This window comes from Ascaphus truei, chromosome 5, assembly GCF_040206685.1.
Source record: "Ascaphus truei isolate aAscTru1 chromosome 5, aAscTru1.hap1, whole genome shotgun sequence".
Lineage (NCBI taxonomy): Eukaryota > Metazoa > Chordata > Amphibia > Anura > Ascaphidae > Ascaphus > Ascaphus truei.
This window is the reverse complement of record NC_134487.1, coordinates 287,404,384-287,432,379: the sequence shown is the minus strand read 5'-3', so window position 1 is coordinate 287,432,379 and position 27,996 is coordinate 287,404,384. Positions and strand designations below refer to the sequence as shown.

The 27,996-nt window shown below is 43.9% G+C and overlaps 1 protein-coding gene and 1 long non-coding RNA gene across 7 annotated transcripts in view; one reads left to right on the top strand and one right to left on the bottom strand.

The window, feature by feature from the left end:
• The window catches only part of AGBL3 (AGBL carboxypeptidase 3), a 125,271-nt gene extending 108,150 nt beyond the window's left edge, over positions 1-17,121 (top strand). For 4 of the 6 annotated variants that reach the window (XM_075602516.1, XM_075602515.1, XM_075602517.1 and 1 more), the window contains 2 exons: positions 355-559; positions 1,298-2,833. In XM_075602516.1, the coding sequence (XP_075458631.1) occupies positions 355-559; positions 1,298-1,658 (566 nt within the window). In that variant the 3' untranslated portion in view covers positions 1,659-2,833. Of the gene's footprint in view, positions 1-354; positions 560-1,297; positions 2,834-15,622; positions 15,728-17,002 lie in introns of those variants that run through there. The other 2 variants (XM_075602518.1, XM_075602514.1) reach the window with 2 other exon arrangements.
• Positions 188-6,215, bottom strand: LOC142496108 (uncharacterized). Its single transcript, XR_012801899.1, has 3 exons — positions 6,106-6,215; positions 2,456-2,588; positions 188-1,615 (listed from the first exon to the last, which is right to left on the bottom strand). It is a non-coding gene; the product is annotated as an uncharacterized LOC142496108 (long non-coding RNA).
• Positions 17,122-27,996: the final 10,875 nt, after the last annotated feature.

The window sequence follows — 27,996 nt, the reverse complement described above, 5'->3', positions numbered from 1 at the left end:
GGTTCACAGTTTAGTGTTGGGACCTGCAAATGTGGTTATACCTTGACGTTGGTATGCAGGCTTATGATGCTTTGGCCAAAGGTCTTAACTAAATAACCAAGAAAATATTATTATTGAAGTATTTTAACTTTATACTTATTACCATATATGTTTTGTCAATTGGATGTAGCATTGGGCTCCCCTGTCTTTTGTTGTATATCCTTAACCTGACCTGCTTGTGTCCCTTGAGGACTCGAGTTAGCCACCCCTGAACTGGGAGAAAAATAGGAATTGCGCCACAGTTTTTAGTGGTTAACTAAGAATGCACAGCTATGCTAGTGCCCGAATTTGGCATTGTCTCTGTTCCTCACCCAGAGCACCATGGGAGCAACCTTCTATCCAGAGCCAAAAGAAGTCCCTTCGGGCACAGCGGGAGCAATAAGAAACTGGAGGGAGATGGCATACGGAAACAAGGAAGGGATGAGCTATCTCTCCCTGCACTGACTACTTGCAAGAGAGCAATTTTCAATGGAATACATCAGGAAAACGTTCTACATCCTAAAGCTGCCACCCAGCACAGGTATGTTTGCACAATTGATTGGCTTTCGGGAGGTGATAGTTATTATAGCTCAATATTATTTAATTGATACAAAATCACTCTTGAATAGTCGAGGTTTGATTCCTTTGCAGCTTGTTGTACTCTTTAGTAGGCCATCATGAGCGTTCTTTGTTGATGCAAAAGGTACATAGACTTTTCAAGATCTCGCAGGTTCATTTTTTTTTTTTTACAATTTTGCCACAAAACAAATTATTGAGTGTTCAGAAGCTCATGTACTACAAGAACTATTGTGTAGATCCAGTAAGTCGATCTGCAACATTTCTTCAGGAAAAATATAGCTACTGCAGATGTATTCATAACAGTTCTTAAGTGAATTAGATGTTATAAGTAAATATTAAACATACAGTAGAACATCGGTCACTACTTTTACTCTGAGCTTACATCATTTGTTACTGACTGTATTTTCATTATAATTTGTACAAGTTACTCTTCAGATTTGGTGGGGTAGATGTACACGCGAATGGATGCATAGATAGACAGAAATTCCATAAAGGAACCAGTATTGTCTGCACAGTTAACTTTTTACTAATCTTATATGTTGTATTCATTGATTACATAGTTTTGTCAACATGTCTGAAATAAAAGTTGAAGTGAAGTGATCGAGGTTCTCAAGCCACACAGAAAGACACCTGCAAATGTTCATACCAAGTGTACACAAATAAGTCTTATTGTAACAATGTGTCATTCCCTCCTGTAAAGACCAGTCCAGAACACGTTACCCAAGGAGAAGGCCCACACTGGCACAGCAAAATCTTCCACTAGCTTAGACCTCTTGCCGTCCAAAGACTTGAAAGGGAAGTCCCTGATCCATTCTAGGAATGTGACAATGCAGAAGAGGATGCTGGGTAATCTGCTGTGTCCAAGTACAACGTGCAACAAGGCAGTAAAAGAAAGTCAACATTCCAAGCTGTCGATGAGCACATGGAAAGACGTCCTGATTGGATTGGAGTCAGATGAAGCTGTGGGACCTGTAGCCAACATTCCCCTGCTCTCCAGAATTCCAGCAAGTTACAGGCTCTGTGTCCAGAGAAAAGGATGCCTTAAAGCAGAGGACTTTTAATGGTTATCCCCTATGACACAGACATCAGGCAACCAGATGGCCAAAATCTTAACCTGGCACCTCTAAGAAATTCTTCACACGTCCCCACAGAGTTTACATTCAATGTGAACCACAGCTAGTATTAGCCACAAAGAGATTATGTTTATCTTTTAGGGTTTTTTTTTTTTTTAATAAGAATGATAGTGATAGAATTGGAGTCACGAGACCAGTGGGTCCTGTGGCATTTCATTCTTTTCACAAACACATTTTTCGGGATCAGAAGACCTGCCGTACTGGTTAGTTTAAATAAAGGGGAATAAACCTGACACATTTGACTAGAAGCCAGTTTTTTTTTTGTTACATCCTTGAAGCCATTTAATCCAATGTAGGAATAATATTATTTGCAGGCGTTTTCCTTATTTCAGCAGATCTGAGTGTAGGGTATAGTTACCATGACCTTTGCCCCACTAGGGTTTAAAGGTGCAAACCAGGGTGGTATTTAAACCAAGAGTTTTTAATCAAATGTACAAGTATAAAGCTTCTGATACTGGTCTACAAAATTTTGGTAACCTCGACCAAATCTCCGCCGGTGTTTAGCCGCTTGACACCTCGCCGCCAAGGTAAATCCGTGACCTTACACCTTATCCTAAATCCCCCTAATACTAACGCTACCCTACCCTAAAAACCTTATCCCCTTACCTTAAAACCCCCTTACTCTAATCCCCTACCTAACAAGTTTTACCCCTTACCGTAATATTCTACCCATAAACCCTAACCCCTTACCCTAAAAACCCCTATCCATAACCCAATTCACTTACCTTGACGAAGCGACCGGCGACGGAGGGTCCCTCTGCAGCCGATTGCCGACGGAGACTTGGCCGCGGGGGCAATGGGGGAGGTTTATTTTTATTCCATTGCTTTGCATTTGGCTGAGGCTGAGGTTTGTTTTTTCTTTTATATGAGAGAAAACAAAAAGAATGATATATTTTTCAGAGAATTATGATGCATTCTTCTTCATCCGCAGGGAGAGTTGACTAATATAAGGCTCACTGAGTAGATGCAGCATCATGAATTGTATGGGTTTTATATATATTCAAAAAATGCCTTTTTCCTCTTGCAGGAAACAATATTTTGGAAACCTAATAATTATATTTTTATTTTAGGATTTCTATGGAGGAATAAAATGTTTAAAAAAAAAAAAAAGGAAACCAAAAGATCACTTTGCATTCCTGTGTTTTTGTCATAAGCATATGGGGGGGAAATAATATAATAATAATTGTTTGTTCTTGTATAGCGCTGCTAGTTTTACGTAGCGCTTTAGAGAGACATTTTGCAGCCACAGTCCCTGCCCCGGGGAGCTTGCAATCTATGTTTTTGGTGCCTGAGGCACAGGGAGATAAACTGACTTGCCCAAGTTCACAAGGAGCTGACACTGGGAATAGAACCAGGCTCCCCTGCTTCAAACACATTGACTCATTGTCAGTGTCTTTACTCACTGAGCCGCTCCTCCCTACATGTTGCTACATCTTGGAAATAGGTTCACATCCATACTGGAAATCAAAACCGTGTCTCAAATGTGTTGAAACCCTGGTACGGTGATTAGTCAGTAATGCTCCCAATGAGTTTAAGGTAAGGGTGCGCAAACTGGGGGGCGCAGGATTTTCTAGGGGGGACGCGGCGGTTGCAGAGCCCCTGCGCTTTCCCCCCAGGGCATGTAAATGAAATGCCGGGGGAGGCGTGAGGCCTCTGCAACTTCCCTTACCTGCTCTCAGACGGCTCTTCGGTAACACGTCGCCATGACAACGGGGTTTCAAATGATGCCGCGCAATGGCAAGGCATCACATGACGTCATATGACACATGGAGCCCGAGAGCAGGTAAGAAAGGGGGGGTGGCAGCGCAGGCAAGGGGGAGGTCAGACGGGGGAGCGCGAACTGAAAAGTTTGTGTACCCCTGGTTTAAGGCATGGTTTAAAACAGACCACTCTGGAAACAATAGTTGTGGAGATTACTTACTTCACATATTCCACAAACTTTGCCCTGAAATCCCTGAGTTTAGCTTCCTTCTGGACCGAGTCCATAGGGCCCTTCAGCCCATGACTCTCGACCCTGATATGCCCTGTGACATCATCCTGAGGATGCTCTACTATGGATCGAAATAAGCAGTGTCATCGGTGTGACCGAAAATCAGCCTGACCTGGAATTCGAAAGGGATAAATTGCAACTCTTCCAGGACCTCTCATGTCATGCTGTAGAGATGCTGGAATCTGAAAGAGGTAACCACTACTCTTCGAGCTAATGCCATTTAATATAAATGGGACTTTCCCTTCTGCCTGACGTTGATCAAAGACGGCGCCCTTATCTCTATTAAATTCCTCGCCGTGACAGCCACTTCTTTGAGAGAGTGGGTGTCCAGACTGTCACAGCACCAAGCCCTTTGGCAGATTGTGTCCGTCCAACAAGTGGGCCACACACCTGGCCTAGAGCAGGCTACAGTAGGAAGTCACCGACCGCATCGGGATCCCACACGGCCCAGCCGTGGGGCAACATCTCATATGGTATACATCATCTTCATGGCACCAATGTCCTCCAGCTTGGCTCGGCAAGAGGCCACCCATCCAAAATATATGTACATGTAACTTCTATTACCTATATATGGGAATACGAGCTGTAAGACCACACATGCCCCCCACAATAGGGGACTGATGATAACCAAACTCCTGTAGTGCCTTAGTCCCACATGTGACATTTAAGAGCTTTTAAAAACACATGGGCATATTCTAACACGTCAGAGGGTTTCAAAGAAGAGTTAACCAAGTAGATGTTGGTAAAGAAGACGTGTTTTTCTGCATGCAAAGAGAAATGTTATCAATAGGGTCAGAGTACACCTCCCGGCTATCTGAGAAGCAAATTTTACACCGATGCACTAAGGACCACTAAATAATAATGAGCAGCACTGATAGATTGGCAATCTTATTGTGCTAGCTTTGTTAACTGGCCTGAAATAGTGAACAATGACTGATACAAAAACGTGTAGAAATGGATACATCTCTTTTATACATACTGTACGTCACAAACTCGTGTTGCTCCACAGCAGTATCAAAGACTGAAATAGTGAAAACGTCAGAACAAAGTCCCCTAATATGCTACATCAAATTCTGCAATAGATTTCTATCATCACTTTTACAGGAACATGCTCATGTTGCAACTGCATCGATTTGTTTTAGATTCTGATACTTTTAGGGCGTGAAATAATTTTTTGTCAATGGCCCACCTGTTACCTACCTGTTGCTTTTTTTTTTTTTTTTTAACCTCCCAACAATTTAAATTTGAAAATGTTCTCATGATTTGCAGATTTACTTATTGAGGCAAATGACAAAATAAAAGATAATGCAGCTTTTGAGCTGGGTCATCACTTTCCCCCCTTTTTCTTTAAGACATGGGTCTCAAACTCAGTCCTCAAGGGCCACAAATCACCAGGACTGAGACACTCAGTCGAAGACTGAGCCACTGATTGAGCCACCTTTGCTGAAGCAGGGATATCCATAGAACTTTACCTGTTGGTGGCCCGTGAGACTGCGTTTGGGATCCGTGCTTTAAGACATCACCCAACCCACACCAATGTGCTCTTCTGAGAATGGTAGACAAACTTTCTATGTGTCAGAACATAAACCCCATCCCATTGACCATAGTTGTTCTGCCATTGGCACATGACAAGCTGCTATGTCATGCCCTTATGACGTGCCTGATATGCCCCTTGTGCCGTAACAGCTACAACATGATAATTTTGCTCTTTTTTAAAGGGAAATCACATCTACTGCTCCATTGTAGCTGTGAGCACATTGGAAATGGAAGTGGAGGGCACTTTTCTTCCGTTTCAGCCATCAGGGGGCTGGGCACAACCAATTAACACAAGGTCGCTATACAGCAAGCTAGGGGCACTGGTGCTGCTGAGCGTCCGGCATCATAGAGATCAAAGCTGCAATCTTACACACCTTCCAACATTGGGCACATACACATAGGTACGCCTTTTCCTAAATGTTAATTTTATGTCCGAAGCACTTCTTCCCATTATGTGTTATTTGTTATTTATATGATTGTCACGTGTATTACTGCTGTGAAGCGCTCTGTACATTAATGGCGCTATATAAATAAAGACATACATACATACATACTGTATGTCAATGTGAGGTAGAGGGGCTTCCAGGCAAGCGACCCCTCTGGAGGCACAATGAATGACACGTACAGTTTATATATGCAAAGATGATATTATCAAGAACATGTATTTATGGATTTATTTACTTGTATACACACAAAATAGAAGTGGCATATCCCCCCCCCCCCTCCCCTAACCAGCTGATCATTTGCAGATATGATCAGTCTCCCAGTTGCTTTAATTAGCTGAAGCTTCAGCAGCCACTGGCAGTATGAATGTAAAATTTACAGGTAACAGGAAATAAAAACAGGTACCTGCTGAATAAGTACTGCACAGTTTCAGCATGTGATCTATTACTGGAAATCCAACGCACCGAGGACAATCTCATAGACAAGAAGCCATGTCAATAACCAGAACAACAACACATCGAAATATAGAAAGTGAAAGTGCAGTGTCATGTCACATGATGGTTTAAAGGAACTAAAAGAAAACAAACTAAGTGCAGAACAAATTAGAACCTGTTGAAGCTCAGAAGCGTTTATACAGACCTCCTCTAAAATGTAAGTTATCTTCGCTCTAACTGTTATATATGTTATATTCACCTCATATACTCTTGTATAGCTATATTATCTCTAACTTTATGTCCTTTGAACATTGACTCCTCTCTAACATTTAGTAGGTTGCAAACACATTTAAAAGTGCTGTTCTTGTATTTATTTTAAAGGATTTAATTTAACCCCTCCACAAAATAAAATGTTTGAGGGAAAATATCAATTCCTCAATTCCCCCCGTCCGTTAGAAATCCTGTTACAGACATTTCATGAAGAGATGGCAAAACCAGCCAACAGGGGGAAGAAAAACCCTAGGGAGCAGCAGCATGAAAATGCAGAATGAAATCCTCTGTATGGCACATTAAAAAGGCTCCCAGGCCACTGCAGCCACATTGCTCACTAAAAGAGTGCAAGCAGTTAAGGGATTAAACAATTAGTCCCAGATGGGTCCAAAAGGGAACTAATGGCGGTGACATGGTTAATGGGTTTAATATTTGTTTTTATAAAATAGTTTTTGCAAGTTGTCTTTGTAAAGATTATAAATGGAGACTTAGAAATTTAGTTCACATAAACGGCAATGCATCCTAGGAGCCAAGGGAACTAATGACGGCGACATGTTTAAGGGGTTTACTTTGAGTGATTGATTGCCTTTTTTTTTGTGTTTTATTTTTCTTTTTTAAACAAAATCCGACAATTATTTTTCAATATTTAGTTTCTAAACATGATGAGACTTGGGGAGGGGTTCGAAAAACGTTTGCACAGGGAACCCCTGGTATAAAGCCAGGACTGAGACGTCCATTAGCAAAACGGAAAACAGAAACCTCAGGAAGTTTCAGTGCGTTTATTGATCCTTTGAACCTAGGGTTACCGGATATATATGGGATTGTACCCTCTTTCATTGTCTTTTCCCGTTGTGCAGGTAAAAAGCGCCAACTAAGTGGTAGAGACACTGCCTAAATTTGGGTGGTGCAGCCCCTTAAGTACAGTGGGAGGAAGGTACAAGGTCTGAACCCAGGATTGGGCAGAACTCAGGCCTTGTCCCACCTCCTCCAGTGTCACTCAAGGGAGCTGCCTTTTTGCATCAACCTTTACAAGTATTGAAGTGATATAGGTTTTAGGAATCCTCTCAATATATAAAATACTAGCTGAGAGACCCGGCGTTGCCCGTGAGTTAAATTTCCCGCTACGAAAAGATGGGGGGAGGGACAGTGGACAGGAGATGGGGAGGGGGAGGGACAGTGGACAGGAGGAGGGGAGGGACGGGGACAGTGGACAGGAGGGGACGGGGACAGTGGACAGGAGGGGATGGGGACAGTGGACAGGAGGGGACGGGGACAGTGGACAGGAGGGGACGGGGACAGTGGACAGAAGGGGACGGGGACAGTGGACAGGAGGGGGGGTGAGAGTGGACAGGAGGGGGGGTGAGAGTGGACAGGAGGGGGGGTGAGAGTGGACAGGAGGGGGGTGAGAGTGGACAAGAGGGGGGGTGAGAGTGGACAGGAGGGGGTGAGAGTGGACAGGAGGGGGGGGACAGTGGACAGGAGGGGGGGGGGGAAGTGGACAGGAGGGGGGGGGGCAGTGGACAGGAGGGGTGGGACAGTGGACAGGAGGGGGGGGGCAGTGAACAGGAGGGGGGGTGGGTTTCTTAAAATTTACGGGTCCCTCCTCTCCACTCCCCCTGTATGTTTCTCCTCTCCCCCCTCTCTCTCTGCTCCTGCCCCCCCCCATGCGTAGCTCCGTTCCCCACCCTAGAGTGTCTGACACACACACAGTGTCCTACACACACACACACACACACACACACAGTGTGTCCCACACACACACACACACACACATACACGTATGTCACCTCTCCTTCCGGCCACCGCCATCTTAGTTACTCCGCGAGGTAGTCCTTCCGGCCGCCGCCATCTTAGGCGCCGCGTGGCAGCTGCAGGCTGCCTGGCCACTGCCTGTCCCCGCGCCGGGGAGGGAGGTGAGTGGAGCGGGAGGGAGGTGAGTGGAGCGGGAGGGAGTGGAGCAGGAGGGAGGTGAGTGGAGCGGGAGGTGAGTGGAGCGGGAGGTGAGTGGAGAGGGAGGTGAGTGGAGCGGGAGGGAGTGGAGCGGGAGGGAGGTGAGTGGAGCGGGAGGGAGTGGAGCGGGTGGGAGGTCAGTGGAGCGGGAGGGAGGTGAGTGGAGCGGGAGGGAGGTGAGTGGAGCGGGAGGGAGGTGGAGGGAGGTGAGTGGAGCGGGAGGGAGGTGAGTGGAGTGGGAGGGAGGTGAGTGGAGCGGGAGGGAGGTGGAGGGAGGTGAGTGGAGCGGGAGGGAGTGGAGCAGGAGGGAGGTGAGTGGAGCGGGAGGGAGTGGAGCGGGAGGGAGGTGAGTGGAGCAGGAGGGAGTGGAGCGGGAGGGAGGTGAGTGGAGGGAGGTGAGTGGAGCGGGAGGGAGGCGAGTGGAGCGGAGAGTGGAGCGGAGGCGGGGAGGTGAGTGGAGCACCGGGGAGGGGGGGAGGTGAGTGTGATGGGGGGGGAGAGGACAGAGAGAGAGGTGTGTGTGTGTGTTGTGTGTCCTTTGGCCCTTTGGCCCGTCACTCCGCCTCAGGCCAATGAGAGGTGTACGGGGGTGGGCGGGCGGGCCAAGGGACCAATGAGATTTCCCCTAGGGACAGAGGCCATGCAGACAGGCATACAGTGCTTTCACAAATATAGTATAAGACCTGCTAAGGAACAAATGATTGTTATTATGTCCTGATATGTAAAACCATGGAATTCAAAGAGGGTGTACTTTCTTTTTCACATGACTGTATATACTGGGGCAGGGGCCCGAGTCCCCCTCCCCTGTACCCGAGAGAGAATATTCAGCCTGCAAAGCACCAGGCTGCAGTCCGACAACACAGCTTATATATACTAGTACTTTATAGGTAGGGAACACAGGAATCGCATGCAGTGGCCCTCAAAATCAGGGGACCATATACAACACTGTTGGTAATCATATAGTGTAATAATAGACCTGACTGCACAAATGTCCCACAGTGTTTCAGTACTTATTCAGTACTTTAAGTACTTCACACTTATTCAGTCCCCGGTGGCCTGTGTGCTAATTAATGGGCCACTGTTGGTGCCGACACAGCGCTGGAGCTCATGTAGATTCGTGTGTGTTAAAACAGGTGCAGGCCTCATACTTCACAAATGATGATATTACAGTAGCTGTATACCTTGAAAGGTTACTGATGTGCTGCGATCCTCCTAGATGCATTCTCACTGTTTACTGACAGCTTCGAACAGCAGCTTACCCGGGCTCCCTTGGCTCTCTGGTGATATATCACTCCTGGCTCTTATCCGCTGTCTCTGGCAAGTGCTGTCCTGCCAGGCTTGGAGGCTCTACAACCGCAATGTCTCATTTGACGGACTCCTCGGGACAGGTCCTCTCTCTTTGCTTCTTCGTGGCTCGCTCTCTCACACGTGCTCCTCCCGGCCTATCTATATCTCCACTTGTCTTTTCCTGATGTCATCTTCTCAGTGTCCCATGATCTTAGACCTTTCTTCTGCTCACAGTAATTAGCCGGAAGGCATGTCCATCAATACATTTGACCCTGTGATATGCAGTGCAGGTTCACTCCTTATATCAACCGGCGGCATACGTGTATACATATATGTATACTTGTACTTAGGGGTATTACAGGTATGAGGAGAAACATCTAAAATCTATTGCAAAGTAATACCACAAGCCCAATGAGCAATTCTATAAAATATTGTGTACGGTACTTCCCTTCAAAGTATGCGCTGGCTGATAACATTTCAACAGGGGAGAAATTGAGAAGAGAGATAGTCCGATCAATACGTCCTCATGTAGGAGTAAATTCTCCCTCAGTGTTCCCTCATTCTGATGTAACTGAGGGAGAATTTACTCTACATGAGGACGTATTGATCGGACTATCTCTCTTTCTGATTTCTCCCCTGGTGAAATGTTATCAGCCAGAGCATACTTTGAATGGAAGTGTACCTCACACAATATTTTCTTAGTGGGATTGAGCCTGAAGAAAAGCCATTAGGGCGTGAAACTTTGCCCCCCTGAGTAAGAGTAAAGTGACATTTTTGTGGAATTGCTCATTGGGCTTGTGGTATGGCATTGCATTATATTTTGTAGAAGTATCTCCTATACATGTGACAATTTTTTTACACGTGCTGTCAAACTACGACATGTCTCCCTGGGTCTTTATAGTGATGATTTAAACTGTGCACAATGTAGCCACTACACGCAGCGAATTAGGGATTTGTGGTACAGTATGTACTGTACTTCGTGCACATTTTGTAAACATATTCTACGGTGATCGGTATTTTTGTATATTTTGTATGCTTCTAATTACTCAATAAGAAAACCCTTTCTTGGATTTCTATTTCTGGCCTATTTCTTTGAGTGCTGGAAAACATTGGTATTTCGTATTATTTAAAGGGACCTGAGTTTAGGGGGGTGGGGGGCGGGGGGGGGCGCTCGTCATGCATAGAGTTGAGCAACATTTTTGCTAGAATTCGAACCCGCCACAGATTGGCCAGTTCATTTCATCCGCGGAATCCCGCGCTTTGGTCTTAGAGTCAATCTATTTTTTCTTTTTTCTATTCCTGAAAATCCGCAGACGGATTCAGAATCCGAACCTGCAGACGGAATCCGAATACGCAAGCTGATTTATTATAGGAATATATAAAAAGGGGTGCCGCCTCCAGTTTAATAAGCCATTGTGTTGTCCCGTGGGTCGGATTGAAGTTGAATCCGCCTGCGGATTCTTTTCCAAACCTGTGATTCCGAGGCCCAGTGACGGATTTTTAAGAAACCTGGCGACCTGAAGATGATGGAATCCATCCTCGGCTTTCATTGTGCTGATCGAATTGGGTCTGAGAAGCCCGGTAAAATCCGCGGATCCGATTCAGACAAGTCCGTCTATCTCTACTCATGCACTATTTCTTACATATAGGTCTTTACTTGATCTGTCTAACAATATGTTGAAGGGTTTTTTTAGTGTGCAAAAATAATTTTTTAATGTCTATCTTGCAAGGTTGGGGAGCTCTACTTTAACCTCCCCGGACACTAAATATTAGAAATGCTTATACTTACTAAACAGGGTTGCCACCTTCTACTGAAGGCTAACCCGGAGATAACATTTTTACATTTAGCGCTTACTATCGGCGGCAGCGTTTCCCAGCATCATCTGGCGTCCTCCCGGCATCTCCCCCTGCAACTCAGGTCAATATGGCTATGCAGCGTCATAACGCCACATGACGTCACGTGGCGTCAAGTTGCCATGACAACTGGACGCCTTATGGCAACGCAGCCATATCGACAGGATTTGCAGGGAGAGGATGCTGGAGAAATCCCTGTACGCGGCCACCCGGAGGTTTACAAGGTAAACCCGTAACCCTGGGATACATGGCCAAAGCCCGTAGTCTCCGGGTAAAACCCGGAGTGGTGGCGTCCCTGCTCCTAAACAGCTTTACGGGGGGAAAAAAGGAAAATTGCGAAGAATTAGAAAAGATCTCTTAAAAGGAAGTAAAATAAACAAAATAGCAACCACTTCTCCTTTACATTGGAGATCTGATCACCGTTTATTGGCTTTTCTCCATAAAATTATTCATAACCTGTCTTCTCCCTGTCTCCTCTAAACAAATAAAGACAGCAGTGTACTGTAAATAATAATCCATGTTAGGCGCCGAAAATGTAATAACATATAAGGCTCCCTACCCACAGTGGACATTTTCTTGCTAAAAAAGCAAAGCCTTGCAAATTAACACACAGATATATGAACTAAATTAAGCAATTCCCATACGTGTATGAAAAGCACTTTAGTCCTGAAGTAAATGAATGGTAGTGGCACGTTTAAGAGCTTAAATATGGGTAAATACCATTTATAAACATTTTTAAACAATTCTATGGGAACGACATGCTTTGTCTGTTTTTCACAATGTTTACCAATTTTTTTTAATTGTCACACAATTTATGGTGCCTAAAATGTACATATAATATGAAGATATACAGAGGCACTCCCAATGCCAAGTGGAGTATAAAAAACATAAAGAGAATAAACCTTGGTGCAAGCTACCCCATTACTGTCCCTGTGTCCCAAATAGAAGGCTATAGTAATATATTTAGAAAAAGGATGGCTTTTGTCTGAGGAAGGGGCTGTCCCCTACTCCCTTCCCCCCCCCCCCCCCCCCCGGAAACGTTACTGCCGATTTACTACCGTATGCAGTAAAAGCTAACAATTTTCGCAGTATTACTTGTGTGCCTCAATCCTTTATCTAAATAAAATGTACATATAAAGTGAGTTTTCCGCTTTTCTTCTTTGAAAACGAAATGCTTCTTATTTAGGGCAAAAAACAAACAAACCGTTTTTGGAGGTTTGAGTCAAAAAAAAAAACATATTCTTTTTTTAGGACACGGCAGTAGAAACATGTTTACTGTACGAAGTGGTGAAGTGTTCTGGGGAATTCCATTAAATAAATAAGCTATTTTCTGTGTGGGAATTTCCCTTAAAGAATGGTTCGGCAGGGAGCAGTGGAACAACTCAGTGCTTTATGGGGATACTAGCAGATTCTTCCCTTAAAGCAGGGGTGCTCAACTCAAGTCCTCAAGTAAAAAGGTCAGGTTTTAAGGATATCCCTGCTTCAGCACAGGTGGCTCAATCAGTGGCTCAGTTGAAGACAATAGAAAACAACAATATTTTTTTGTTTCAAATATTTGATTGGTTTTTTGAGTGTTTCATAAGAGCACCAGAAAATAAGAAGTCAATGAGCAAACGATACAAGGCTAAATACTTTGTCATTGACCAAGTTGTACTTGCATAGATATAGAAATATTAGTGTAACTGGTCCAAGATTGAAATTACAATGCGTCAATTTTCATAATATACTTATAAAACCTAATGATAAAAAAATAAAGAGTAACAGGGAAGAGAGGGGGGAGGGGGAGTGGAACTACAATCCACCCCATCCACCAGCTTCATTAGTGGGGAGTCATAAGTACTGTACCCTTCTAAGGCCGCGTTCATGTTAACTGCTTGCTTGCTGAAGCGTGCTGACGCACGCTCCCGCTCAGCACTGAGCCCCTACAGCCGCAATTAGAGCGGCTTTAGTAGTGGCTCGCCTACGCTTCCGCAAGCGTGCGGAAGCGTAGGTCTTAGCAGATTTTCAAATTCCCCGGCTTGCTGGCGCGACAGGCCGGTCACGTGAGCGGTTCGCCCAATGAGGGCGAACCAGCTCCGTGACGCCACTGGCCCGCCCCCGGCCCGCCCCCTGACGGAGCGCAGGGCAAGCAACCGCAAGGCCAGGGAAAGCGCCTCAGCACGCCTCAGCACGCAAGCGAAGAGCCTGGACGAGGCCTAAGTGCCCGCAAGCACTAAACATGGACGCGGCCTAAGCCGACCCTTCTAGTACCTGTCTCGGCCGATCCAAAATGGGCAGTAACCAATTCTTCTTCAGCTCGACTCAGCTTTCAATCCATGGATCCCACATTTTATAAAATGTAATCAGTGGAGTGCCTAAGAAAAGCTGTCAGCCTCTCCATCGTCATCACCTCATTTATTCTGTTTTCTACCATCCGTCTGGGTGGAGGGGCTTGTTTCTTCCAGGCGGCAGCAACTGCGCATCTGGCCGCCGTCAGTCTAAAAAGAGATTAGGCGTTTCAGGGGGGGGGGGGGAGGGGGAAATATCGTCCACTGGTTTAGCCAGCAGGTAAACCAATGGATTTATAGGAATCAATAGCTCCGTTGTATCTTTGATAATGTTTTGGATGGTTAGCCAAAATTGTTGGATAGCAGGACAATTCCACCAAATGTTGGCCATATCCCCCCTCTGCCCACAGCCCCTCCAACACAGGTCGGGCGCTTCAGGGTATATTTGTTTCATCCTACTTGGGGTGAGATACCAGTGAAATAAGACCTTATAAATATTTTCTGTAGTTGTATGGAGGTTTTCGCTGCGAACTCCCAGATATCTTCCCAGTCATCTGTATCAATATCTACGTCAGCGGCCCACCTGAGCATGTAAAAAACAAGCATATGACTGAAACGTCATAGGGGTAGGTGTACTGGCTCATCTGTTTAACATAGCATTTCTTTGGAGGTGTATGTCTCCTCCCGTCAGGAAAGAGCCCCTTCCAATTTTCCAATGAGTACAGGTATATTACACTTCAGTGTCAGTCTGCACATCACCCTCCAAGAGTAGGTGAATATATAAGGCTGGGCTCCGCTGCCGCTGAGCTCGCTAATGCTTGAGAGCGATGACGTCACCAGCTCTCCAAGCATGAGCGATCGGTGTCCTGCAACTTTTTTAGAGCAGGGGCGGAGGGGCGTGGTTATTATGGGAGGGGACGTGTCTTTGGCTGTATAGGGGCTGTCTCTGTGTCTGTATGTGTGTCTCTGTCTGTGTCTCTGTGTGTGTGTGTGCGTGTGTCTCTCTGTGTGTGTCTCTGTGTCTTTGTCTCCATTTTCTCTCTACCCCCTTCTCTCCCCTCTCTCCCACCCCAACCCCCCTCCCCCTCCATTGCTCTCTCTCTCTCCCCCATTGCTCTCTGTCTCCCCCCCATTGCTCTCTCTCTCCCCCCATTGCTCTCTCTATCCCCCCCATTGCTCTCTCTCTCCCCCCCCATTGCTCTCTCTCCCCCCCATTGCTCTCTCTCGCGCCCCCCTGCGCCCTCTCTCCCGATCCCCCTCTCTCTCTCCCCCCCATCCCTCCTCTCTGCCCTCTCTCCCCCCCGTTCCCTCCTCTCTCCCCCCTTCCCTCCTCTCTCCCCTCCCGCTCTCCCCCCTCCCACTCTCTCCCCCCTTCCCTCCTCTCTCTCCCCCCCATTATTCTCTCTCCCCCCCATTGCTCTCTCTCCCGACCCCCCTCTCTTCCCCCCTTCCCTCCTCTCTGCCCTCTTTCCTCTCTCCCCCCCTTCCCTCCTCTCTCCCACCCTTCCCTCCTCTCTCCCACCCTTCCCTCCTCTCTCCCCCCTTCCCTCCTCTCTCTCCCCCTCACTCCGTTTGCCCCGCCTTCACACTCCGTTTGCCCCCTCTCTCTCACCCCTTTCCCCCCCCTCTCACTCCATTTGCCCCTCCTCTCTCACTCCGTTTGCCCCCTCTCTCTCACTCCGTTTGCCCCCCCTCACTCCGTTGCCCCCCCCCCCCTTCCGTCCTCCCCCCCCCTTCCATTTTGTGGCTTAGGACGGTGACGCAAGGGTGGGCTTTTTAAAGTTGCTCTGTTGTAAAAAGCTAGGAAAAGCCTGCCCGGCAGAGTCTAAGTCCGACGCATGAACCAAGGTCTCATTTCAGAAGCCAGCGGTCACGGTTGGGACTTCTAGCCGAAAAGACTACCGCAGAGACCGGGAGTTCTCAAACAGGCGCTCTGCACCTATTTTAGCCCATATTTTACCTCCAGTAAGTGTATATTCTGTCTGTATTTTGTGTATCATTGTGTGTGCGGGTTTACCTGAATAAACTCCATTTTATTCCACTATCTTGTTTTGCCTATTGTATGATCCCGGTATAAAGGTGTTAAGAGTCCTGGTCTCCCGTGACACTTGTGATTTCCCTTTTTTTGTTTGCACATATTCTCTAGACTGACTCATTACACCCAAGAGGACCATTGACACATTAGCAAATTAAACACTTCAAATTCTGCGCAAACAACATAAATAGACTTTTTTAAGCTTTACACCGGGTTTAACTTGCCTGACTATTTTGACGCAGGTTCAACTTTTTGGGGCGTACAAGTACATTTTCTTCACATCCATTTTATTTATATCTGTGCGTCACACATTTCCCCTTCGTTAGCGCCAATATATTTGATTATTTTTCCATTTAGGCAACACATTGAGATAAAAACAAAGTCGGTACATACAAGCGCAATATCATTTGTGATTTTAATGCATCAATGTAACGCTAAATATTCCATCTGCAGACGTGTGTGTTAGTGTGTGTACTGCATGTTCATCAAGGTGTCTACATGTGTATTGCTTTGTATTAGTGGGGTACAGGTGCTGACACTAAGGGGTCACCATAGGGTGACCAGATATCCCGGGCAGTCCCGGTTTTTGACCGTTTGTACTGGGTTCCAACTTTTTTGCCTTCTGTCCCGGTTTTTCTGTGCGCCAGCAAGCACATGCGCACAAGCGGTCAGCAAATGCTCATCAATGATGCGCGGCCAGCAAGCGTTCATCGCACATGCGGTGCTCGCCGTACGTGCATGCGCAGTCAGCACTTGTGACTTCACATGCGCAGTCGGCGCTCGAGTCTGCGCGGCATTTGTCCCGTTTTTTGCCAGGTCAAATGTGGTCACCATAGATCAGCAGCTATACTGTAGTACAGGGGTGCGCAAGCTGGGGTTTTCTGGGGTGGGGGCGGCACTTACAGATGCCCCGCGCTCTTCCCCAAAGCATTTAAATTAAATGCAGGGGAACCGTGCGAGGCCTCTGTAAGTTCTCTTACCAAATGACGCCGCGTGGCAACACAACGCCACATGATCCCGCAAGACAAGGTAAGAGGTGGGGGAGGGGAGAGCAGGCAGGGGGCACAGGGGGAACGGTTTGCGCACCCCTGCTGTAGTAAATGACAGAGAGCACTATTAAACCCATTTATGTCCGAGGGACCAGCCCTTGATCTGAAAAATGTGGTTTATTGCTATGAGATTAACAATTTCCCTTGTTTTTACAGCCTCTCCGATCTATGGCCTCTTAGCTCTTCTTCTAAGAAGCAGAATGATTTGGTCACAGAATCTACGTTTGAGCCCCAGAGAAGTGCGCTCCCTGTGCACCGTCCTCCTCTCCGGCTTCGTCGGCCTTCTGCTCGTTTACGCCCTTCTCTGGGAAGCCGGAAACATCGACATCTCCGGCTGCAAGAAAATCGGTTTTTACAACTACTGCCTGCATAATGAGGCTGCAGCTGGGTGTTACTGCTACACTAACCTGGAGGATCTACGCCAGGCAGATATCGCTTTCCCACAAGGGCTGATGGTGGCACACATCTTGGTGTATTTTTCTCTGGTCATCTTTCTTTTTGGGACCCTTGCCCTTGGTCTCTCTCTGTGTTTCAGTGAGAGCGTCCTGTGGCGGTTTGCCTTGTGCTGCAATGTCCTCAGCTTCGCATTGCTGTGCCTGGGCCTGATCACATTTCTGTCCTTGACCTGGGCACTGCTGGAGCTATCTGAGCTGACCGCTGGCTTTGTAGCTTTGCTGGTGGCTATTAAAGGCTTAGCTCTACTTGCCTACATCATGACACACAACGCCGGCATGAGAGAGGGGATTTCAAAGCCTAAGGGAGAAGACCTGGATGGAGATCAGATTTATATTTTAGTGAATTAACTGCATCATTTCATTTTTGTCTTGGCATCAATCAAAATGAGTCGACGCACGTCTCGGGGGGACACGTCAATCTTGTGTGGTATTTTGCTACATTGCTTCCCTTTGCATCACTGTAAACACGTAGCATGGAAGCAATAGTATTAATTAGGTGGGCCAATCCGCCCAAATCTGTTTCCCCGGATTTTCTCACATTTTCTCCCCAAAATGCCGTTTCGCAGAGTAAAATCTGCAAACGGATGTGGACGGTTTTCATCAACAAACGCCGTTGGATACGACCCATGGACGGATTTGTAGAATCCAATTCAACGGATTTCTGAATCCGCGGAGTGTATTGGTGGTAATACTAATAACAAATCTGCAGACCGTGAATCGGCCTTTTTTGAGATTGATCTGCTGAAATCTGCGGATCGAAGGAACCGGTCGATCCACTGTGGAGGGTTTACTTTGAGTGTAGATATGGGACAGGGGGGAAGAGAGGTATTATGAGCCTGGGGCAGGTGTTAAGAGTTGGGCCTATGGGTCTTTGAGTGTGCAGTCCAGAGGAGGTCGCAGGACCATCTGGGGCTACCTGCAGTTTGAGGAAGGCCCCAGCTGGAGCGAGAGGTCTCTATACTGGAGTAAAAGGCCAATGTGCACTCAATTTGGCTAGTGTAATGTGACTTTTTAGCACAAGATCAAACCCACCTTGAAAGCTGTGTTACCATTTTAAAGTGTGATCATTTTTTAAGTATCTGGAGTTAGACAAAAAGATGTCTCCAGTCTAATTCTCTGTACCGTATATATCTGAATGCTACTACTGTACATCTTCATCTATGTGGCGATATTGTGTCTTTTTCCTATGATCTCCTCTGCCACTCCCACACTTGAAAACCCTGTCAGCCTATCCTTCTCCCACTTAAATTTATCACATTCTTCTCAACACTCCACTCTACTTACAATCTCACACACACCTCATTGTCGCTTTCCTATCACCTCTTTCAGTATGTTCACCCTACTTTACTTTCTTCTTGCTGCAACATCTGTCCTCATACGCATTTTTTCTTCCTTTTAACCGACCTGACCACCCTCCCTACTCTATACACATTTTCCTCCTCTCTTCTTCCCTCTCCTTCTTGGCACTCATGAACTCCAATGCTTCCTGCATTCACTTCTACCACCTACCTCCTCTTCTCACAAGAGTGCATGCTCTTACAAGTCTCTCTTACCTCCTGCCTCCTTCTGGCCGTAGGAGACATTTCTCAAAACCCTGGACCCTACCACATCCCCTTTGCATCCTATGGCAGTCTCTTGCTCGCACACACCTCGCCCCGTGGAATGCGGTGGTGAAGTGGGAATTCTTCTCAGTGCAAGTTACAGCTCCGGCCTGCACCTGCTTCCCTGACATTCTCTTCCTCCGAGGTCCACACGGTTTGCCATTTCTCTCCACTGTGTCTGTGTATTGGCCACATACATCCTCCCTCTAAATTTTGCTAGCTAGCACCTCCATATGTTTGCATAGTATGCTGCTATTTTTTGTCATGTGTTTAGCAGCATAGCGCGTGACGCACTATTTTAGTATACACTATTTAGTCCTCACGTAACCTGTTTATATTAATACAGGTTTTGTAGCAGTTGTTATTAGCCTAGTTGCTATCTGCCTATTTCATTCTGGATTCATTATGTTCCAGATTTGGTTTTTGACTTTATAGAGTAGATACAGTACTATACAAGGTGTAGAAACTAGAGCTCAACAACTACCGTGTGTATCATTCGTGTCTGTTTGTTTGTGTACCACATGTACCCTTTGGTCATGGATTCTATCTTACCAATAATACTTTTTCTGATTACTAATAAATTGGTATTAATATACAATCAACTTTACTAACTTCATATACTGAGTGCTTTCAAGAGGGTTCCCTTTCTCCGTTATTTTTAAATCGCACCTGAAAATCCGCCTCTTAAAAATAACAATTTCATTACATTATTAACGCCTGCACTACTGATTCTAAATATATTTCAGCTCCGTGACTTGCACTTATAATAAATGCACTTTTACTCCTACTGTGTCTGTAAGTCTCCCTGAATACTACGTAGATTGTAAGCTCTTCGTTGCAGTGTCTCCCTTTCCCTTATGTTATTTACTTGTCATTTTATAAAGCTCTGCGTACACTATTATTTATATATATGTAATATATAATATAGACGTGTGGTAAACAGGGGATCCTGATAGCCAAAAGAAGACAGCACACTGCAGAGTTGGTATCAAAAAAAGTGTATTACGTGACACAGGGCCGCCAACGTTTCGGTCCTCCCAACGGGACCTTCCTCAGGGCAGGCATATATATATATATATATATTATATATCAGTACCGTGTTAGCCGATCTTAAATAATCAAAAATGAATAGACGATACCGTTTTGTGGCTAACAAAATGCTTTTATTTGTGCGAGCTTTGGAGATACAGTGATTATTCATTGTAACATCGCCGGAAGAAGAGATCAGTGAATCTCGAAAGCTCGCACAAATACAAGCATTTTGTTAGCCACAAAACGGTATCATCTATTCATTTTTTATTACATATATATATATATATAATATGAGTGATATTTTCATCTTTTTCATTACTGTGTTAGACTTTTAAACTATTCTTATTACTATGTTGTGTCTGCGAGATATGGAGTCTTTTTGTCTAATCTCTCTTCTTATTCAAGGACATCACCAACACGGAGCTACATTTTAGTATACTGTATGTAGTGTCTCAGAAGACTGTGTGTGTGTGTGTGTGTGTGTGTGTATATATAATAGATTTATATCTACATATATAATAGAAAATAAAATATATATGCTCTTTGTTGAAACTGTGATGTCACTGTTATTTTTTTATCTTTTACACCAATGAAAGTATTAGATCCACAAAGCTCTGTGTAATCACGGTAACTAACGCAGTGGCGACACTAAAAATGTTGGACCTGCCTGCAACATGTTTAAAGGCCCCCCTTTCCCCCAAAAACAGGCTAAATCTCGAGTTTAAGCTGGGCCCCCCGTGTTGACGGCTTTTGCGAGCCCCTCCTCTCTTTCTGTTACCCTCCCCCTCTCACACACCTCGTTCTCACCAATCTCTATTTCTCTTCCACTTCTCACACTCCCCACTCACTGTCACCCTCAATCTTCCCCGTCTCTCACTCCCCCTCTCTCGCTCACTCATTCTCACCTTATTTCCCCCCTCTCTCTCTCTCTTCCACCTCTCTCTCTTCCATCCCCCTCTCCTCACACAATTTCCCACACACACTCAATTCCCCATCCACTCATACTCCATTATCCCCCTCCCACACTAAATTCTACACACACTTCCGGCCGCGTGGCTGTCAGAAGCTGCAGAGCTCGGCTGGCCATGCGGGCGGAGTTTGGCACCGACAGGGGAAACAGGCAGAGGGAGGAGAAATTGAGAGCCCCACACAATCAGAGGCCACAGCAGCCAGATGCAGAGGTTGGGCTCGACCTCTGGTTATTACGAGGCCCAACTTCCTGTGCTGGCCGCCCCCACCGCATTGTGAGGTTTAGCTGGACGATGGTTAGTTACGCCACTGAACAAAGATCAACACGAAATATTTGCAAATATTTGCAAATACAACAGCAGTTAGGGCCCTCGTTTGCATATGGCTAACGCGGCATTGGCCAGCTGATGTTGGGATAACACACCCTGTCACTAGCTGGCAGTAACATTGGCTCGTGTTAGCCATATGCTAAGGAAGATGTCTTTGCATTACAATATATAAGTGGTGTAAGTCATCGGGAAGCGCAAGCCATGGAAAACAGAAAAAAAGTCTGATGGTGCAGTACACGTGATAATTCGTGAGTAAATATAGTGATAAAGGTCTGTGTGCAAAATACTCACAAACATATAGTGAGTGCTGTTCACAAAAAGGTATCTTTAAATCTCAGCCCACCAAGGATGATTAACACCAGGAGCTTCTGGAGACCTTATATATAAAAAGAAACGGACATAGTGCAGACTGGAAGGACAATTTATAAAAGCAGGTAAGTGGTAAGTGATACACTCACATGGTAGTAGATTTAAAAAAGCATTTAGATCCTGCGATCTGGATCTCGGCAAACGAAGCGTGTGCTCTCTGCCTCCCCTGTATATCGGCGTGCGTGTCACCGGTGCGTCTCACCGGATCCGGAAACCGGAACTGACGTCATCAGCCTGCAGGGGCTCCACTCGCTTAGGAATCTCTCTGGTCTGGTCTGGTCAGCGTCACTCTACGCGTTTCTCCGCATTCGGTTTCTTCAGGAGTGATTTGCTGACTGGTTCTGGTGGACTTATATACACTGTGCTACAGACCCATTGGTTTATACTAATTAGATAATCGGGTGCTGGCTATAACATAGGTATATCAATTAAGAGATAATACGTATAATTAAATTCATAGTCACACATCAAGACATATGTGTGACTCCAAAAATGCAGAAATTTATTAATACATGCAACAATATTAAAAATATATATATATAATAAAAATATATATATAATAAAAAACATTTAATAAACACAACAAGAAATATACTAATATATTTGACTGACTAATTGTTCATCAAGATTGCTGAGGTACAAGAGGCATTCTAATAGGGAGATATAAAAGCAAAATTAGAATGGATTACATGACAAGATTACAAAAAAGGTTTAATGTCAAAATCAAGATTCAATCCTAATGGGGCAATGGTTTTCAATTCATACATCCAAAAGGATTCTCTTTTTATCAAAGATAAGTCTCTATTACCCCCTCTCCAGTGAGGCATCACCTGTTCTATAGCCTTAAAAGTAAAACTGGCGGGGTTAGAATTATGGGCTATTAAAAAATGATTGGAAACACTGTGAGTTGTGAGTTTCCTTTTTATATTACTGAGATGCTCTAATATGCGTGTTCTAAGCGGGCGAGTGGTCTTCCCAATATATTGTAGACCACATTCGCATTCTGCCAGGTAAATTACAAAGGTTGATCGACAGTTTAGGTGTTGTTTTATATTATACATTTTACCTGTTATATTTGATTTAAAACTTTGAACCACCTTAGAACTATGCTGACATGCAGTGCACATTTTACACTCATAAAAGCCTTTAGGGGGATCTAACCACGTTGGGCATCTCTTTGCAGTGTTTTTTAGAGCGCTTGGGGATAGATAGCTTTTGATGTTTCTTGCTCTTTTGTAAACCATCTTTACTCTATCGGGTAGATACTCCCCCAGAATAGGGTCGTTTTTTAAAACTGACCAATGTGCATTCAAAATAGTGTTAATTTTGCCAGCATCTTTATTATACTGCGTAATAAAGGGTACTTGTAGAGTATCGTTCTCAATATGTTTCTTAGGGGTTGGGATAAGCATAGATTCCCTGGTAGTATCATTAGCTTTAGCCAATGCTTGTCTAACAACTTCTTCTTTGTAATGTCTCTCTGCGAACTTCCTAGAAAGTACTTCTGATTGTTCTTCAAATATGTGGTTATCAGTACAGTTACGTTTTAACCTACGGTACTGTCCATACGGGATATTAGTTATCCACTTATTAAGGTGGCAACTAGATTGTAGTATGTAGTTGTTGGCATCTACATTTTTAAAATAATTTTTGGTTTTAATTAACCCGCCTTCTGAATATATAGTGAGATCTAGGAAGTTGACAGTAGAGCTGCTAATAGTGGATGTGAACTTCAAATTTAGTTCATTCATATCCAGATATTCCAAAAACATATTTAGATCTCCCAGGGTGCCTTTCCAGACGAATATAATGTCGTCTATATATCTCCGCCATGTGACCAAATTCGCGTCCAGTCCAGGCCAAGACCATATATATTGGTCCTCCCACATGGCCATCAAAAGATTAGCATAACTGGGCGCGAATTTGGTCCCCATGGCGGTCCCACAGAGTTGCAGATAATAGACATCACTGAACCAAAAGAAATTTTTACTCAAAATGAACTTTATACACTCCACAAGAAAGTCAATTTGTATTTCAGGGAATTTGTCTTCTTTTTCTAAAAAGTGTCTAACGGCTCTGCAACCATCATCATGTCTTATTGATGTGTATAGAGCCGTGACATCTGTGGTGACTAAGATGTAGGTGTCCTGCCACTGGATCTCTCTCAACATAAGGATGACGTCACTTGTGTCTTTCAGATAGGATTTTTGTTTTTTAACAATTCCCTGTAGGTAACTGTCTACGAACTCAGATAGATTGGCCGTTAATGACCCAATCCCAGAAATTATTGGGCGTCCTGGGGGATGTGTAAGATCTTTATGTATCTTTGGTAAGAAATAGAAGACGGGGAATATTGGATCCTCCACATTTAGGAATTGAAATTCATGTTCTTCCAATACTCCCCGTCTTCTTCCATCGTCCAGGAGAGTCTGTAATTCTTTTTTATACAAGGTGGAGGGGTTGGATGATAATTTAAGGTAAGTTTTTGTATCACCCAGAATGTTTTTAGCTTCAGACATATAATAGTCATGATCCATGATCACCACCCCTCCCCCCTTGTCTGCTGGCTTAATCACAATGTTTGTATCCTCTGAGAGTTCATCTAGTGCTAATTTTTCTTCTTTTGTTAAATTGGTATGACACCGTGTTTTATTACTACATAAGGTTTCTAAGTCCTTTGTAATTAACTGAAAGAAAACTTCCAGGTGATTACCCTTCGCAAATTTTGGGAAAAAACTGGATTTGGGCTTGAATTTAGAATGAACACATTCCCTATTGGTTGACTCTGGCATCGATTGTTTGTCAATATCATTAGTATTAACATCTATCCAATTTTTAGTTACAGCATCTTTATTTAGAAAAAAACGTTTAAGGGTCAATGACCTAATAAATTTGTGAGCATCTACATAGAGACCAAACTTGCTTGGTCCCGTAGTTGGGGCAAAAGTCAGACCCTTACTTATCACTCTTTTTTGGCACTCAGTAAGAGTTTTTTTACTTATATTAAAAATATTTTTAGAGACTATCTTAGTTTTCTTGTTTTTGTGCATTCTGCCCCCTCGTCTCCCTCTGACATGCGTCTTTTGTTTTTTGGTTTTGAGGAGGTGGTTGGGGTTTCTAAGGGGTGAAATGGGTTCCTGGTTTCCCATGAACTCATACACCCCTTTTGTTCCAAAAAAGGAAGTGATTCTTTTGGGATTTCTTTAGGTATTGCCTCATTATTTCTATTGGGCTTTCCTTTATTTGATGTACCTATGATGTCACTAATTTCTATATGTTTTGTTTTCTCTTTTGCTTTTCCTCCCGTGTTTTGAGTTTTTACTTCTGATTTTTTAATCAAAATTTGGGGCATAAATCCTGCATGATGTTTAGGGTAATTATCTGCAAATTTCCCTCTATATGAAGTGTCCTTATTGTTAGTTGGTGTTGGACTTGTTTCGGGAGGATCAGAGACAGACTGCGCTTTTAGGCCTTTTTTGGAATTTTTGTTCCAAGTTCTTTCTATTCCTTTTGCGTAGTCGTCTTGATCTCTCCTGAATTTCTGCAGTTTGATTTCTATTACTTCTTTTTTGAAGTTATCAATATATAATATATAAAATGCAAAAAAATATTGATAACTTCAAAAAAGAAGTAATAGAAATCAAACTGCAGAAATTCAGGAGAGATCAAGACGACTACGCAAAAGGAATAGAAAGAACTTGGAACAAAAATTCCAAAAAAGGCCTAAAAGCGCAGTCTGTCTCTGATCCTCCCGAAACAAGTCCAACACCAACTAACAATAAGGACACTTCATATAGAGGGAAATTTGCAGATAATTACCCTAAACATCATGCAGGATTTATGCCCCAAATTTTGATTAAAAAATCAGAAGTAAAAACTCAAAACACGGGAGGAAAAGCAAAAGAGAAAACAAAACATATAGAAATTAGTGACATCATAGGTACATCAAATAAAGGAAAGCCCAATAGAAATAATGAGGCAATACCTAAAGAAATCCCAAAAGAATCACTTCCTTTTTTGGAACAAAAGGGGTGTATGAGTTCATGGGAAACCAGGAACCCATTTCACCCCTTAGAAACCCCAACCACCTCCTCAAAACCAAAAAACAAAAGACGCATGTCAGAGGGAGACGAGGGGGCAGAATGCACAAAAACAAGAAAACTAAGATAGTCTCTAAAAATATTTTTAATATAAGTAAAAAAACTCTTACTGAGTGCCAAAAAAGAGTGATAAGTAAGGGTCTGACTTTTGCCCCAACTACGGGACCAAGCAAGTTTGGTCTCTATGTAGATGCTCACAAATTTATTAGGTCATTGACCCTTAAACGTTTTTTTCTAAATAAAGATGCTGTAACTAAAAATTGGATAGATGTTAATACTAATGATATTGACAAACAATCGATGCCAGAGTCAACCAATAGGGAATGTGTTCATTCTAAATTCAAGCCCAAATCCAGTTTTTTCCCAAAATTTGCGAAGGGTAATCACCTGGAAGTTTTCTTTCAGTTAATTACAAAGGACTTAGAAACCTTATGTAGTAATAAAACACGGTGTCATACCAATTTAACAAAAGAAGAAAAATTAGCACTAGATGAACTCTCAGAGGATACAAACATTGTGATTAAGCCAGCAGACAAGGGGGGAGGGGTGGTGATCATGGATCATGACTATTATATGTCTGAAGCTAAAAACATTCTGGGTGATACAAAAACTTACCTTAAATTATCATCCAACCCCTCCACCTTGTATAAAAAAGAATTACAGACTCTCCTGGAGGATGGAAGAAGACGGGGAGTATTGGAAGAACATGAATTTCAATTCCTAAATGTGGAGGATCCAATATTCCCCGTCTTCTATTTCTTACCAAAGATACATAAAGATCTTACACATCCCCCAGGACGCCCAATAATTTCTGGGATTGGGTCATTAACGGCCAATCTATCTGAGTTCGTAGACAGTTACCTACAGGGAATTGTTAAAAAACAAAAATCCTATCTGAAAGACACAAGTGACGTCATCCTTATGTTGAGAGAGATCCAGTGGCAGGACACCTACATCTTAGTCACCACAGATGTCACGGCTCTATACACATCAATAAGACATGATGATGGTTGCAGAGCCGTTAGACACTTTTTAGAAAAAGAAGACAAATTCCCTGAAATACAAATTGACTTTCTTGTGGAGTGTATAAAGTTCATTTTGAGTAAAAATTTCTTTTGGTTCAGTGATGTCTATTATCTGCAACTCTGTGGGACCGCCATGGGGACCAAATTCGCGCCCAGTTATGCTAATCTTTTGATGGCCATGTGGGAGGACCAATATATATGGTCTTGGCCTGGACTGGACGCGAATTTGGTCACATGGCGGAGATATATAGACGACATTATATTCGTCTGGAAAGGCACCCTGGGAGATCTAAATATGTTTTTGGAATATCTGGATATGAATGAACTAAATTTGAAGTTCACATCCACTATTAGCAGCTCTACTGTCAACTTCCTAGATCTCACTATATATTCAGAAGGCGGGTTAATTAAAACCAAAAATTATTTTAAAAATGTAGATGCCAACAACTACATACTACAATCTAGTTGCCACCTTAATAAGTGGATAACTAATATCCCGTATGGACAGTACCGTAGGTTAAAACGTAACTGTACTGATAACCACATATTTGAAGAACAATCAGAAGTACTTTCTAGGAAGTTCGCAGAGAGACATTACAAAGAAGAAGTTGTTAGACAAGCATTGGCTAAAGCTAATGATACTACCAGGGAATCTATGCTTATCCCAACCCCTAAGAAACATATTGAGAACGATACTCTACAAGTACCCTTTATTACGCAGTATAATAAAGATGCTGGCAAAATTAACACTATTTTGAATGCACATTGGTCAGTTTTAAAAAACGACCCTATTCTGGGGGAGTATCTACCCGATAGAGTAAAGATGGTTTACAAAAGAGCAAGAAACATCAAAAGCTATCTATCCCCAAGCGCTCTAAAAAACACTGCAAAGAGATGCCCAACGTGGTTAGATCCCCCTAAAGGCTTTTATGAGTGTAAAATGTGCACTGCATGTCAGCATAGTTCTAAGGTGGTTCAAAGTTTTAAATCAAATATAACAGGTAAAATGTATAATATAAAACAACACCTAAACTGTCGATCAACCTTTGTAATTTACCTGGCAGAATGCGAATGTGGTCTACAATATATTGGGAAGACCACTCGCCCGCTTAGAACACGCATATTAGAGCATCTCAGTAATATAAAAAGGAAACTCACAACTCACAGTGTTTCCAATCATTTTTTAATAGCCCATAATTCTAACCCCGCCAGTTTTACTTTTAAGGCTATAGAACAGGTGATGCCTCACTGGAGAGGGGGTAATAGAGAC